Consider the following 16,015-nt stretch of genomic DNA (forward strand, 5'->3'; position numbering starts at 1 on the left):
AAATCTTGTCTTTATATTAATTTGTATATTAATACATTTTTTTTTGCTCTGCCCCCAACTGGTGTATATTTTTCATTTCATTTTTTTCTCCTGTCACCTAGGAACCAATAAAATCGAGGGCACCACAGCTACATTTGGAGTACCGTTTCTACAAAACGTTGGGAAGTACAGGTAAGAGCTTGCGACCCTATCCCCCAACCCCCTCTTCCATCCACTCACTCAAATAAAAAACTCTTCCCCTCCACAGTCCCTCCCTGGTATAATATTATGATTAAGCATTACTCTCTCTTAAGATTAGCATTAGTACGGTGCTGTTTTACCCTACAAGCAAAGCAACAAGATTAGCCAACGACATAAAAGTAGATGTCCAGGTCACCTCACATTGGGTGCAGGTTTGGTGAATAAGCTGGCCAGACTGCCTCACATTGGGTGCCGGTTTGGTGAATGAGCTGACCAAACTGCATCATGTTGGGGATGGATTTGGTGAATGAGCTAGCCAGACTGCCTCACATTGGGTGCCGGTTTGGTAAATGAGCCAGCCCTCACTGCCTCACGTTGGAGGTGGGTTTGGTGAATGAGCCGGCCAGGCTGTCTCTCGTTGGGTGCCGGTGAATGAGCCGGCCAGGCTGCCTCACATTAGGGGTGGGTTTGGTGAATGAGTTGGCTAGGCTGTCTCTCGTTGGGGGTGGGTTTGGTGAATGAGCCGGCCAGGCTGCCTCTCATTGGGTGCCGGTGAATGAGCCGGCCAGGCTGCCTCACGTTAGGGGTGGGTTTGGTGAATGAGCCGGCCAGGCTGCCTCATGTTGGGGGTGGGTTTGGTGAATGAGCCGGTCAGGCTGCCTCTTGTTCAGCCAACACATGCACGTGAGCTGGCCTGGCTTGGGCCAGACATTCCCAAAGGAATGTCAGGGTAACCATGGAGATGACACGTGAGCCCATCACTTCTGGTTAGGACATGGTTTGCATGCCTCTGAATGCCCTGATTGAGAAATGCAGGAGTTCCATTATGATTAATGTTATTTCTTAAGTATTTACAAGTGTAAAATTATTAACTGGAGTTTTTTTGAGGTTGTTTTAAAATTAAGTCTTGTGTGAAACATTGCTGTTGTGCATAATTCATACATGATTCAAGTAGACATTTATGTGGCTAATTAATAAATATTAATACATTTGTGGAGGGGGTTTATGCCTCGGAGGAAGCTGATTGGCAAAAGGCCATGTGTCTCCGGCTCTTTGGGGAGGTGTGTAAGATCCCCCTTATTGGTGGGGTGATTGGCAGGGACTGGGCTTGTGTGTGAAAGGTCATGGTTTTGTGCCTTGGGGGGGGGGGGTTCCTCATTGGAGAAAGATACTTAACCTCTTTGGTAGATAATCACATTGTGTATTTGCGTAACTGCTGTTAACGTGTGCCAAGCAACTTGATAAACATGACCTAAATGATCAACTTGTCCTCAACATCTGGCTCGTTCTCATGAATGCCAGGGTTGGGGGTGGGGTTTTCCTGTCCCAGTTTGATACCTGTGTTTGGGGGGTTTGCGGGGGGTGTAAGTCTGCATAAAGGTAACAGAACACGGAAAGGAAAGGGTTTATTTGTAGGTATCTCTTGAGGCTGCCGGCACTGCTGTGTCCCGTAGGGCGAGATCCCACCTGCCCTTTTATCTCGCACTGTCTCGCCAGTGTTACGCTTGTCCTCCATGTCACGGCCGCTTTTCCCGAGTGGAGCATTTCCCATGGCTCCCGATGAAGCTGTAATCCCCTCCCCTGGCTGGCAGCAAGGGCCCCGTTTTGCTGTCACGCACTGCGAACCATCCAGTGAAATGTGTCTGTCAGGGTCATTAACTGAACTGGCACGTTAAAATGGAAGCAGCCTCTTCTGTCATATGTGGGAGTCAATTACAGTTAAGCCGACTGCGGGCTCCATTTCACATCGCTGCCGGGGATTTGATTACACTGTCTGAGTCTCCCGTTGTCTGGGCTTCATGCTTCATGGGTGGAATACACCATAAATGACACGTATGTGTATTTATAAATAAAAACATGATGTTTTTGCAGTGGACCCTTGCCAGCGACGCTCCTAGCCGCAATAGCTATTCGCACCACGGGGTAAATTCACAGCAGTCTATTTCCTTTTTGTCTTTGAAGTGTGTGATTTTGTGAGACTACAGGATGAGAGGCCGTGAGTGAATGCATGGTGGAGGTAGGGAGGGGGGGGGGATCTGCCCCCTGGTGGAATTCTCCAGACCTCGCTCTGGTGCCGCCAATTCTCAGTGCCCACGGGTCTCTCTCCCAGCCTGGTCGCTCCTGACTCACTGCGGCCTACTGACCCAAAGTTCATTTCTCGCAAACCTCAAAGCTTTTAGCTACTGATCCTTTTACAGCCAGCGATCTTTTGTTCTGTGCTGAATGTTCCCCATCTTCTTTTTGTTAATATGATTATATCTATTTTGACCAGCTTGTTAAAATGCTCAAGATACATACACTAAGTCTTATTTAAAAATAGTTTCTTTATATGTAAATCCTACTACATTTTATTTAGTAGGATTTCTCAGGAGCAAATTTTCCGATATGTGCAATCAAAAACATGATTGCGCCTGATTCTTCTTTTTCCTCTTAGAAGACCTGAGTCTCATTTTCCATGGATACCTTGCCTGAAATCTCGAGTTCCTGCTAGTGGATGCTGTGTTCGAAGAATTAAGTTGAAGTGTCGTCTGGCCCTGTGTTTAAATAAGATGATCTTTAAAGATTACAATGTACATCACAATCAAAAAATGTGCAGCACGGAATGTCATTCATTTTACAGTAGTGGTAAAATAGGGATGTCGGTGATGCATTTTGTTGGCTAACAGCTGATGCTCGATGCTGTCAGTTACGGAGAGAGATGTCCCTACTGCTTCATTAACGCTAATTGGTAAATTAGGCTGACAGGCTGATGGTTGAGACGTGCTGTCTTGCCATTTAATAAAACTTGTCAGTTTTATAATGTAAAATTTATATATGATAAATTTATGTAGGGCTTCAGCCTGCCATTTTCTTTGCAGTGAGAGAAGGTACAGTCGGATTGCTGCAAATTGTCATCGTGGACTGGAATTTTCTGGAGCTGAATATTTATAAGCCTTTGGAATGAAATGCACCTCCCAGTACAGAAACATTCCTCCATTTCTTTTATCTGTCTGTGTTGGCATGACGGCACAGGTCTGAAGCTGCAGCTGAGCTCCATATTAGCTCATTTCGCCGAGTTAGATTGTCTCTGTGAGCAGTGCTCTTCACAGAGCCATGTGTTGTAAAGGACTCGGCACATAAGGCGTAGTGTAAATCAGCCCCCTCCCCCCGGCCCATCTCTGTGATAAGTGATAATTGCTTGATTATCTTACTAGGTTCTGTAAATCCCAGATTCACATCCTCTCTTGGGTCTAGAAAACTGGTTCCCACCCGGGGGGGGGAGGCATGTCGAAGGTCAGCCGCAAGCCTCCGTGTTGGCGTTGAGTTTATTGGCTCATTGAAATTCTACACGTTGCCCCTCATTTTATGTATTTCTGGACCTTATGGATTTCTGCTACTCAAGGGATTTGGTGAGCTGCTCATATGGAGTGATGGTGCAGGGGGGTGCTCTGTTCAACGTTGGCCTCCTTTGGTTCACCGGAGCTGCGTTTTCAGACGTTGGGTCTGATAGGCTCTGCCGATTTCCTGCTGCCGCAACGTACGCTACGTTACCTGCCCACCCACTGCCAGTACATGTCTAGCCTGTCAACTTCGGAAATCGACCCAAGGCATCTGTGAACAAAATCTGGGATCGATAGATGCGGAAGGTGCTCTTGGACTCCTGCGGTCAGAGAAGACAACACCCTAAAACAACGCTAAAATGCAGCGGGGGTACCAGCCAATACATGCGACAGGGCATGCATGTGACTGGCGGCTGACTTGGTAGCTTGGGTCCAGATACACAGCCCAACTATTACTAGATAACTAACTATTACATTACTTAATTACTCAGTAGATGCCCCGTTTAGTGTGACCTTCTAGTGTGGTATGATTTCTGTGTTTACAGATTTGCAGAAGGTTAAAGTATTGACAGCTGAGCCTCCGGAATAAAATTCCCATAAACGTGATTCCCGTTACGTTTAGCCCACGTTACTTTTCAGGCTGCTTCTAGCTCTGACATGCCTTCTAAAGTCTGCTTTGTGTGGTTCTTTAACTGCGTTGGCTTTTTTATGTGTTTGTCTTTGACATGAAAGGGCAGCATTAACCAGTCTCAAGGTACGGCTCTTCATTTGCCTGCACGCATACGTCTCCATGCTTGAAGGAGCTGCTGCAGTGTGTACAGAGAGCTGTTGAATTTATGGGGTGTTCCATGCACTGTGTTAGGTAGGGGTGATGAGGAAGAATGCAAATATTGCAGAAAGACCTTCAGTAAGAACATCCCCCCCACACACACACACACACCTCACTGCAAACTTGGAGCTGTGGATTTGTGGGTGTTAGACTGCACTTTGGCAAGCACCGCCTCTGAAACGAGCTTCCAGGTAACGCTGCAAGAGATATTGACTTACTGTTGTCTGACTTCAATTTTGGAGGCACTGAGAACGATTTGCAGCATCGAATGAGGTAAACTGGAACAGAAGATAGGATGTTGATGCTTACAGTGAGATTTGTTGCGTTAGCCCTGAGACGGGGCTTTAAACAAGAGCCATTAAAAATCCAATTTGTGCAAGTCAGAGGCAAGAACATCTAATCCAGGAAGCCTAGGTTAAGCCTGAGGTGTTGCTTTGGATGAGAGCGTTGGTCGTGGTCATTGGCCTTGATTGGCAGTCATCTCAGATCCCTGCTTATCATGGTGCGCTTTGAGTGTTTCTGGTTGGCTAAGCCCATCCAGTTGTCTTTGGGGGTGTGTCCAGCTATGCACATGGGCCCACGCCACGGCTGAGATGCAGCAGAATCACTGCTTGGAGACATGGCTTGTTGGCATGTTGAGTGGTAAATGCCCAAAGCACGCACAGCACAGCTTCTGTGACTCGGTCAGAGTTTCTTTGAACTGGCGTCTATTACAGTTTAACAAACCTTCTGGCAGATTCAGCTAAATCATCTTATTGTCACAGTTTGACCTTCGGTCATGGTTGGTACCTCATGATCCAGTTACTGAACCGCTAAACCGGGACCCAGCCACCCCAGGAGTCAAAGCTGGCAGATGGTCCATCCCAGTAACAGGGGTCACTTTTGTGAGCCTGACGATATGTCCGTGACAGAGGCCTGTAGTGATCACTGGACATGGAGGAGGGGTGGCCAAAGAATGGTGACTACGGTTGGGCTTATACAGCGTGTCGTGCCGTGACGATTCCAACATGTTGTAACGACTGGTGTCATATCAACCCCCCCCCCCCACCCCAGGTTTTTCCTAGAATCTGAAGGGCTAGGGCGTTTGGGGTTGGAGGTGCTAATACAGTCGGCTCTCCAGATTCCAGTTTGCAGTAATTTGCAAGTTGCCTGTGAACAATTTAATGGTAATATATTTGGACGACTTGTAAGCCAAAATATATGAACAATATTAAAAATGATTGGGGTTGCATAAAAACTAGGGCTGTCACTATTGATTATGTCAATTACGTAATCTACCAATTAGTCTGACTATTCATCGAGTAATTGTTTATATATAATATAATGATAATAATATAATACTGTATTATTAGTGAGGCAGGAATCAACCAACCACTGCAGGATGCAGTGACACGTACAGTTAAAACAGCCATTCCAGTTCACTTAAGTTGTACGCTTTTCAATAGTGGAAGGAAACGGGAGGATCTGCTGAAAAGCCACTGCGCAGCGTGAGCATGCGAACTCCAGACATGCGACGCGGCGATGTGCAGCGACACCGCGACCCACCGCGCCGCTCTGCCGCCGTGACAGACTTACACGATGCACGACGCTAATATCAACCTGCGTGTGCGACTGTCACACCTCAAGCACCGCGATAGTCTGCTGGGTTCAACCTTCAATAAGTTGCGCTAAAACTTTTTTTACTCAGTCATTGGAAACGAAACGTATCAAGCTTTATATTTTAATGATGGATCCTTTTTAACATTATCAAGTATATGTTAAAAAAAAAGCAATCTAAAGCATTGGGTGGCCGATCTTATCCAGAAAGGGCCGCTGTGTATGCAGGTTTTCGCTGCAACTCCCAAGTCAGATTACTGACTACTAGGCCTAATTGCCTGAGTTGTCCTCACACCTGACCTAAAGGTTATACCAAAAACCTGCATATGCACTGGCCCTTTGCGGATAAGATTAGCCGCCCCTGGTCTGAATGTTACATCCGCTGCTATTGCTTGGGCTCTGCTCTCCGACACAATCATCCTTCTCCTTGCTGTTAGACTCACTCATCAAACCTGTGGTGCATTTGTGAGAAATATAACAAAAATAAGTGAATATTGAGCAAAAGTAATTGGTCTGTCGGCGGTGCTTAGTGTCTGCGGGCACAACTTATGGCTACACCACCAACCTATTTGACAAACTCTGGTAGATCATTTTTATTTGGCTACATAGTTAATTTTCATGCTGTACTTCATTGTCTTGGAAACCAGCCTCACTGATGTGTCAGTTGTCTTTGTGCCCATGGAATCTCACGTTTCTCGCAGTAACTTTTTAACTTTTCAATGCCGTTAATTGAATAATGGGTCCAATATAGATGGATGGATGGATGCAATTCCAAACCAACTGGCATACCTGGGTTACAGTGGGCCTATGTGTCATGGCCTTTGAGATTTGAGCTGGGGCTGCATCTGTTGGGGGGAGGGGCAGCATCTGTTGTTGAACCTGTTAATTATACCAGACTCCTCTCCTTCAAATGGGATAGTGCACTGTGGTCAGTTTAGGAGATACACCTGGTTATTAACTCAACATCCTGCTCCCCAACACAGCGAACCATGTGCGTGCAACTCAATACATAAAGCATGCAGACACGGTGAAGAGGTTGATACTCTGCGGCTAGTGCATTAGGATGGCTGCTGAAACCTGATCCAAGTCAGTTTGGAGGTGGTGGGATTGTTGATGCCAGACATGGTGGGTTCGGCATCTCAGAAACGGCCACCTTCCTGGGCCGTTACAGCGTCCACAGTTCACAGAAAATGGTTTGATGAACAAAAGCCAGCCAGTCGGCAGCAGGTCTGGCTGAAAACACCTTGTTAATGAGAGATGTCTGAGGAGAATGGCCCGACCCGTTAAAGCTAACAGGAAGGCTGCAAGTGCAGAAATAACAGCTCAGTACAGCAGTGGTGTGCAAAACAGCTCCTGCAAATAAAAAGCCCCTCCACCATCAGAGGGTTTCTGTGGGCAAAAGTGAGTCCTGTTTGGTACTAGCGTGAACTGAATAAAGCAGGGTTCTTCAACTCTGGACCTCGATTCCAAATCCACGCCGTGTTTTCAGTTCCCCCAGGTAGTTGTTTAATAATTACTGATTCTGATTGGTCAGAGGCTTCACACCTGACTGACAGGTAAAGGAAGGCTGGAAAACCAGCAGTGCTCGGACTTCGAGGACCGTGAGTTGAATAACCCTGGAATAAAGCCTCTGATGCATAATTCTGATCGTAATTGTCAATTCAGTAAATATAGACTTAATTGTTCGAACCTTCGAGTGTCGTTTGATAGTTTTCCCTCCTCTTTTTTGGAAGAGGTCCGGGTTTTCCTTGAGTGCCCAGTTCCCCCGACACAGACGGTCGATCCGATCGAAAGGATGCGCTTTTCCGTGCTCCGTATCGAGCTTCCCAACACTGCGCGGAAACCCGAGCAGGCGCTCTGCTCAGCACGCTGCAGCCTGTAATCCCCCATCCTCCTCCACACCTTAATCTCTTTAGCTGCTCATTCTCCTTTCAGCTAAAGGGCTCAGTGTTGGGAACCTGCCCATTCTCGGGCACTCGTCTCATCTTCTGGCCTTTTGATGACACCCAAAACACCCTTTTCTACATGTTAAAAGCATTTGAGGACACAGGTTAAGGACATGGGCTCTTAACCCAAAGGACGCTGATTTCAGGACGGGTCCTGCGAGTGATGCATCGATGGCGGTAATTTTGGCCGCTAATGATAAACGATATATTTTTATTTGATATCACAGATACCGATGATCAGCAAACCTCTGAGCTCCACCAATCTGTACTCAAGATGCCATGAATGTGTGTAGCAGCCACCTTGGTGGCCATAAGTGGAAATTAGTGGGAGAACATTTTAAAACAAATTTGAGGAAGCACTTCTTTACACAGCGTGTAGTTAGAGTATGGAATAGTCTTCCTGCTAGTGTAGCGGAAGCTAAAACCCTGGGTTCCTTTAATTCAGAGCTAGATAAGATTTTAACAACTCTGAGCTATTAGTTAAGTTCTCCCCAAAGGAGCTTGATGGACCAAATGGCCTCCTCTCGTTTGTAAATTTCTTATGTTCTTATGTTCTTATGTTCGTATAATGCAGACAGTGAGACGTCAGTGAAGCAGTGGTGACTTGGGAGAATTTAGCAAGGTCTTAAGTGGGCAATGAGCCAACGAAATCCCTCGTCCTCCAGTATGGAACATAGCTGATCGGCCAGTGCAGTCATCTCAATTATTTTAGAAGTGATGTCTTTAGCTCTAGTACGGCTAATGTTGAATATTGGCTGGTAATATTGACCAAGATTGACATATTGGACCGATGCAGGTGTCTTGATTTTTAGCCAATCAGCCAATACCGATATGATAACCGATATACTGTGTAGGTCCCACTGTTGGATCTGAGCTACACTAGTAAAATACCTCCCTGTATAAATAGATGGGCTTTACATTAGGAAGCCTGAAGCCCAGGAGGCGAGACATTCAGAAGAAATGCTCTCTCTGTGGTTGCCAGGAATCAGTATAGACCTAATAATAGTAAATGGATGAAGCAGATTTAGATGAAAACATGAGCTAAGCAACTGCATGCAAGTAATGCCAAATGTCCACATTTTACAGCCTGCTCACAGTCAGTTTGGCCCCTTGTGCCCTGGGCTGTGTGTGTATAGGCTGTATGTTCAAGTGGAGTTTGGCCGAATTTTTCCCTCTATCTTTGCATTAATTCTCTTTCCATTGCAATGGGGGTATTTGCTGTAGTCAGCTGCTTTACGTTTTTCTAGTTCTGTCTAAACGCTGCGGCAGGTGACCCTTGTGATGGTTCAGTCCGCCGAGGGGGCATTCGGAGTTGGTATGATAACCCGGACAGGTGCGTACCATTGTTTGAGGAGGGAGGGGTGGACATCAGTGTGGTATACCTAAACTAATGGAGCATGGGGGTCATTGTACAGAATTGAAGAACGGAGCAGAAATGACCAGTTTTATTTCTTATACAAATAAACCAAACCGACTTCGGCAGTGTTATTCTGGAGGACCGTTAATATAATGTCAAAATAGCAGGCTTACCTATGTTATTGTTCCAGATGCATTTTCCACCAAGCAGGCTGAATGCTGTAGCGGCCTGGTTGGTTATAAGGTGACATGCGAGCGCAGCAGGAGTACAGCTCTGTTTGTGCAATCCCAGCATGCCATGCTCAGCCGAGACAATTGTGTAGAAATTCCGCTCAGGGTAAAGTGATCAATACAGCTTTCGTTGAGGGGGAAGGGGGTGTTCAATAAAATCTCGGTACAGAGGAAGAAACCCTGCCCATTTTCAATACCCATTCATTTAGTCAGAATACAGTGCCTATACTTGGAAGCCCCGGGTGCGTGGGGGAGGGCATGGTGGATGGGAGCTCCAGAAAGGAAAAATGGTGGCTCTTTTCCAAACAAGAAAATAATCCCTGATGTAGACACACAAGGTGGGGTTGAGGGATGCTGAGGCGTGGTCTTGCGAAGGGAAAGCCCCCTGAATGGCTGTCCTGATGAGCCTTGGAGGAACTGGGAGGTACTGAAACGTCAGCTTACATAATGATGGTATTTGCCTCAAGCTGATCTCCAAGGTGAGCTTTTCACATGCCTGATTCATGGTTTTCTGCTCCCAGCACCCATAGAAACTTTGGCCCCGACATGGTTTGCCGCCGACGTCATGGCATCCTAACCCCCAAGGGTCCTCGGAGTGAGCCTCGTGTTCCCTCCGCGGCTCCGGCTGCCCGCGCAGCATGCGCCAGGCACCAGATGGCGTTTTACAGTCGCTGTCTGCGGCAGCCCACCAGGGCGTGGGGGACCTAATTGCCGGGCCGCGTCGGCGAGCTGCTCTTTGAGGAATGATTAAATGCACATCGCCGAGTCAGCGGGGAGGATGGCCACACGGCTTGCCCCTCATGATGTCATGCGACCCAAAGGCACCAGTTGTGATTGGTCAGGGGTGGAATGTCATTTGAGATGGAATGTAGGAGGCCACCAATCAGCTTTCAGGCAGTGGGAGAACAAGGAGCCTAATTCTGTTTTCCTTCACACACAAATTAACCAACATTACACACTCGCCAGATAAGCAACATCGACTTTAGTTTCAAAGACAACGTCGCTACTTCTGCTTCCCCTGTTTTTTGTGTAGAAAATGAACAGTAGGAGACTGAACCTCAGAAAATTGCCCCTATAGGAATTGGCATCTCTATGGAGGGTTCAGGGGTTGGGGGTCTAATTTCTGCTGCTACTGACACCTAATGGTAGTAAAAGGAATTTATCTCTTTTTTAACATTAGAATGTGATTGAATGTATTTCAGGATGTCAGCATCTGGTGTGATTGTACCCATGGGCATAAATAATGGGGGGATGGGGATTGTAAACCCCCCCCCCAATAATCAAAAACAGCCAATACAATTCCCTGGAGATCTCAACCCCCTCAATGCTCAACCCAAGGTTATGGCCTTGGTTGTACCAGTATCCTAACCTCCTCACTGCTCTACCCCCCCCCCCTCCCCCCCCAGCTGAAGGACTACCCCAAGTGTTCTACTTCGGCCCATGTGGAAAGTACAATGCCATGGTTCTGGAGCTGCTGGGGCCGAGCCTGGAGGACCTGTTCGACCTGTGTGACCGCACCTTTTCCCTCAAGACCGTCCTCATGATCGCCGTCCAGCTGGTGAGTGGCTGCAGAGGCTTCGCGACGCGGCGCACCCACTGAGCGCTTCTGAACCGCGTCAGGCAGGAAGCTGCCCGCTTCTCAAGTGGTTACTAGGTAACGCCATCATGACTTGTTTTTAGCAGCGTAGGATGCGTACTGGCAACATGGCAACCCCTCCAGTAACAGTGCTGGGGCTTCTCTTAAGGATTGCACATGAAATCCATCAGCCATTGTTACATCCTGCGTGTGTGTGTGTGTGTGTGTGTGTGTGTGTGGGCTCCTCTCAGATCTCACGCATGGAGTATGTGCACTCCAAGAACCTCATCTACCGGGACGTGAAGCCAGAGAACTTCCTCATCGGCCGGCAGGGCAACAAGAAGGAACACATCATCCACATCATCGACTTCGGCCTGGCCAAGGAGTACATCGACCCTGAGACCAAAAAACACATCCCCTACCGGGAGCACAAGAGCCTCACCGGGACGGCGAGATACATGTCCATCAATACGCACCTGGGGAAAGGTTTGCATCCTACTTTCTGTCCGCTCCAGTCTTATCAATGGCCACTCACAGGTTGGTCGTTTGCAATTTGAAACCATGATCCATGTTTCTGGCTCACTGGGTTAGACCGCTATGATCGGAAGGTTGCCGGTTTGAATCCCAGACTTGGCAGAGTAATTTGACCAAGGCCCCTAACTCTCAGGTACTGCCCTTCTTTCTCAAAAAAAAAAATCTGTTACTTTGGATAAAAGCTTTTGCTAAATTAATAAAATCTAATGTATTGTATGTAACAACTGTTAACTTTAGATGATTGAGCTAACATGGCTAGTCTGGTCAATTTATAAACACGGAATGTGCAACAATATATTCAGTTTGCAGACTCAGTAGGGGGTCAGTCAAAGCTGCATTCATTTTGTTCTTTTTGGGAATTTTGCGGATATCGTTAGCTGTAAATAATGTGGGGGGGGATTAGCTGTGATGTCGGGTTTAATATCGGGTCGCTCACCAGCGGCGCTTTCTGTTCCTCTGTTCCAGAGCAAAGCCGGCGAGATGACCTGGAGGCACTGGGTCACATGTTCATGTACTTCCTGCGGGGGAGTCTACCCTGGCAAGGGCTCAAGGTGCCTGAGCAGTGAGGGCGGGGCAGACCGGGGCGGGGCGGGGCCCTGAGAGCCATGTGCGGCAGAGTACTTTATTTGTACAAAAAGACCATGTCGGGTTCACAATGAAACTGGATAATGAAAAATTTTTTTAAATGGACGTATTTTTGAGTGGATTTTAATGAATTCTCCATATTTACATTAATGGCAGAACCTGGTGGTAAAACTTTATGATCAACTGTGATATGGGATACATTTTAAAATGGCAACATTTATTTGAAGTGCATATTTTGAAGTACATATATTTGAGTGCATAATTTTGTATGCAAATTAGTGTCATCAAATTGCAGCCGTGAAGCACAAGCATTAATTGTAGGGCTCAACTGGTCTTATCCAATCAGAACCCTCAAACACATGCATTCATTGTAGGCCTGATCTGAACTTATCCAATCAGAACCCTCAAGCACAGGTATTAATTATAGGCTTGAGCTGGTCTTATCCAGTCAGAAGTCTGGAGGCGTCATTGAAAGGTGGTGACTCTTGCTCTACTTCCTATACAGGCGGACACTCTGAAGGAGCGATACCAGAAAATTGGGGATACCAAACGCAACACTCCCATTGAGGTCCTCTGCGAGAACTTCCCGGGTATGGTCTCCTGTGACCTGTGGCATTCATGTTGCCCCAGCCCCCGGTGCGTAGTCAGGCCCCTCACCGAGATCTCCGCACTGTTGTCATGCTCCTCTTCTGTCTGTGTTGCTATTTGCAGAGGAGATGGCTACCTACCTGCGCTATGTAAGGCGGCTCGACTTCTTTGAGAAGCCCGACTACGATTACCTGAGGACCTTGTTCATGGAGCTGTTTGAGAGGAAGGGATACACCTTCGACTACACTTACGATTGGGTCGGCAGGCAGATTGTGAGTGATGAGCAGCCGAGGCAGCCAATCACAGCGCCCCCTTCTCTGCTGGCTTGGTTATATGGAGCAGTTGGGTGAAGTCTTAGGGTGATGATACACAGGGCAGCTTTTTTTTTAGCTACATTGCCTGGCAACGGGCAACCAAGTGAGTTAGGGCAACTATTCAAGGCTATGGGCAGTTGGCAACAACCAATCAGAGAAATGCAAATATATTCCATATTCAGGTAGCTAACTATGTATCCCATCGAAAGCTTGCGTAGTGATGACGGCAGTTAGCAATTTGTTAAAAACAAAATTTGATGTCTAAATTACAGCCCAAGTGTTTACAATTGGACGTCTGTTGGCATTTTTAGCATTAAATGAGGCAAGTTCCCTGTTATGGGTTTACACATGACTAATTACTGGCGTAAGAAGATACAAGTTTTTTTCACTCCATTGCTGCTGAGAGACTGCCATTTTTGTTGAATTTTTCTGAAGCTTCAAGTTTGTCACATGATCGGTTGCTAGCATTCTGATTGGAAGATCACAGAAAGTTTCCAGATAGAAATCTGTTGCCCATGCTCAGTGCAAAAGTGCCCGAGCAATGTCACCTGGCAATAGTGCTGAAAAAGTTGCACCGTGTATCTTCACCCTTAGAGGCTGTAAGAGGTTATCTAGATGTTATTTGCAGGACATTTGCCCCTCTTTCAGAACGCGATTGCCAGTCACCTCTATATGCTATGTCTACTGCTAGCATTGAAGCCACTGAGAGGGGATTCTGAAAGAATCCCATGCTGTGTCAGTTACCCCCCCCATGTGTCTGTCCTCCCCACTACTAGCCTACGCCGGTGGGGTCCTCTCACATGGACTCTGGGGCATCAGCCATCACAAGGGACAGTCACACCCACAGAGAGCGGCCCTCTCAGCACCAGCCCCAGCGGCATCAGGTAGGCATCTCTGTGGGTGAGGCTGGGCAAGGGCAGGGGCAAGGGCAGGGGCAGGGGCAGGGGCAAGGGCAGGGGCAAGGGCAGGGGCAAGGGCAAGGGCAGGGGCAAGGGCAAGGGCAGGGGCAAGGGCAAGGGCAAGGGCAGGGGCAAGGGCAAAGGCAAGGGCAGGGGCAAGGGCAGGGGCAGGGGCCCATTGTGACCTTTACAATGATGTTATGACCTATACAAGCTCCTTTCTATACTGACTGCAGTGTTTGCAGATCACAAACAGGTGTAAAGATGGGAATGGCGATAGGAGAACAGGTCAACAATCATTTGCACAATGAAAGGCATTTATTGTTTATTGACTGTGCAAAGGTATGTTCCTTTTTAATAATGGATCCCCACCTGCTCAGGCAGTACTGGTAAATGTGATTCTGTGTGTTTAGAGCAGAGAGCAAGGAGCCAGTTCCTTCTGAGCTGCTCTGCTCTGTGGGAGTTTGGGGGACATTTAAGTTCTCGGAGGACACCGTCACCCACTCCAGCCAACACGGCCGGGTCATTGCAATGAAATACAGTGTTTGTTTTTTTGTGTATAGCAATTGACATCTTAACTTTTTTTTAGTTAAGTCAACTAAGTTTCTATGATTTAATGATTTAAAAAAAAAAAATAAACTATTTTCCCCAAATAGGCAGCCAAAAATCTCATTACTGTAACACTTTTAAGGTGAAACAATCAATCAATTTGTATGATGATGTATTTTTTTGTTAGTTTTATTCTTCTCATCTACGTAGCTCTTGCCCTGGATTTGGTGAAATACTTTTGTCTACAGAAATAGATGGTAAAATAATGAAACTGATATTATGGTCGTGTTATTAGAGAAAATTGATATGTTGCAGTAATGAGTTTGTGAGAAAGTCCTGGCCCCTCTCCTTAAATGATGTTTAAGGTGCTTCAGCCTCATTTTCTTTAGCTTTGTCCCCATCACAAGTGAGTATGCAGGTTCCCCGCCTCCTGCCGCCCTCCTGGCTCTTTTCCACAGACCGTGTCTTTAGGTGTCTCACGAACTTCTCGAGATGAGCAGTCGTTACCCACAAAGCTGGCCGTGCGGTTAGGCTGCGATTAGACGAGATTCCCAGCACATGGCCACGACGCTTCAGCTTCCTCGCAGTGGTGCCATACCAGCGCTGTGCAATCTTGCTTAATCCCTCGCGTTGCCGTCTGCTTAAATCCAGCTAGTTTCTGTCCCATTATGCTGGAAAAAAAAACAGGTTTCAGTCCTACCTCTATGTGTTCAGGAGGGTGGAGAAATGAAACTCACTGTTAAAACAAATGGACCATGACACAGGAAATGACCCTTTTATTTTGTATTTAGTCTCCTTTTTATGAATATTATGAATGCTTCCAGCAGAATGGAGAACATTTGCCCCCTTCTCAGGGGCCCATGAGACCCCCTCCTGGGTCCCCATGGTCATAGGTGGAGAACAAGAGGAATTTCACGAACATCACTCAGTCAGACGTCACATGATCGCTCCAGTCATGTTGGGCTCATGGCCTGCCCTGTTAGCATGACCCTAGCTAGTACAGGCTAGCACTGTGTCTGCAGTCCTGTTTGTGCTGGTGATTTTTTTCGTTTGTTTCTGTTCCTGGTTGTGTTTCAGTTTGACGGATCTGCTTCGCTGGACGCTAACTGCTTTCAGTTTGTCGGTTCACCTTGAGATACTGATGCTCTTTTTCCCCCACTTTGTTTTCGGCCCTTTTATCCCCATTTGTCTGCACTGCATGACTCTGGGTTTGCACAACCCCAACCACGCCCCTCCCTTGCTTGTGACCCACCCCCTCCGCACGCCTCCCCCCCCCCCCCCAAGCAGACGACCGCTTCTGACCGCAGAGGAGCATGGGAAGCTCAGCCAAATCGCCAGACAAACTCATCCTATCTGAGCCACTTGGCAGCAGACAGGCATGGTGGATCAGTGCAGGTATTACGTGGCTCCGTCTCCCTCCGGTTGGCTCAGGGAATGAAGGGTCTCACACGCAAAGCATTATGGGTAAAAGCACCATTTTCGTTGGTTGCTGATCAGTGCCCTTTCAGAGAG

The 16,015-nt window shown here is 47.2% G+C and overlaps 1 protein-coding gene across 6 annotated transcripts in view; it reads left to right on the top strand.

The window, feature by feature from the left end:
* LOC111857399 (casein kinase I) overlaps window positions 1-16,015 on the top strand; it is a 40,740-nt gene that overhangs the window by 17,774 nt on the left and 6,951 nt on the right. For 3 of the 6 annotated variants that reach the window (XM_023838230.2, XM_023838232.2, XM_023838228.2), the window contains exons 4-11: window positions 102-171; window positions 10,865-11,016; window positions 11,286-11,520; window positions 12,034-12,119; window positions 12,659-12,743; window positions 12,865-13,013; window positions 13,832-13,939; window positions 15,788-15,898. In XM_023838230.2, the coding sequence (XP_023693998.1) occupies window positions 102-171; window positions 10,865-11,016; window positions 11,286-11,520; window positions 12,034-12,119; window positions 12,659-12,743; window positions 12,865-13,013; window positions 13,832-13,939; window positions 15,788-15,898 (996 nt within the window). The remainder of the gene's footprint in view (window positions 1-101; window positions 172-10,864; window positions 11,017-11,285; window positions 11,521-12,033; window positions 12,120-12,658; window positions 12,744-12,864; window positions 13,014-13,831; window positions 13,940-15,787; window positions 15,899-16,015) is intronic. The other 3 variants (XM_023838231.2, XM_023838229.2, XM_023838234.2) reach the window with 1 other exon arrangement.

This window comes from Paramormyrops kingsleyae, chromosome 13 (assembly GCF_048594095.1).
Source record: "Paramormyrops kingsleyae isolate MSU_618 chromosome 13, PKINGS_0.4, whole genome shotgun sequence".
Classification (NCBI taxonomy): Eukaryota; Metazoa; Chordata; class Actinopteri; order Osteoglossiformes; family Mormyridae; genus Paramormyrops; species Paramormyrops kingsleyae.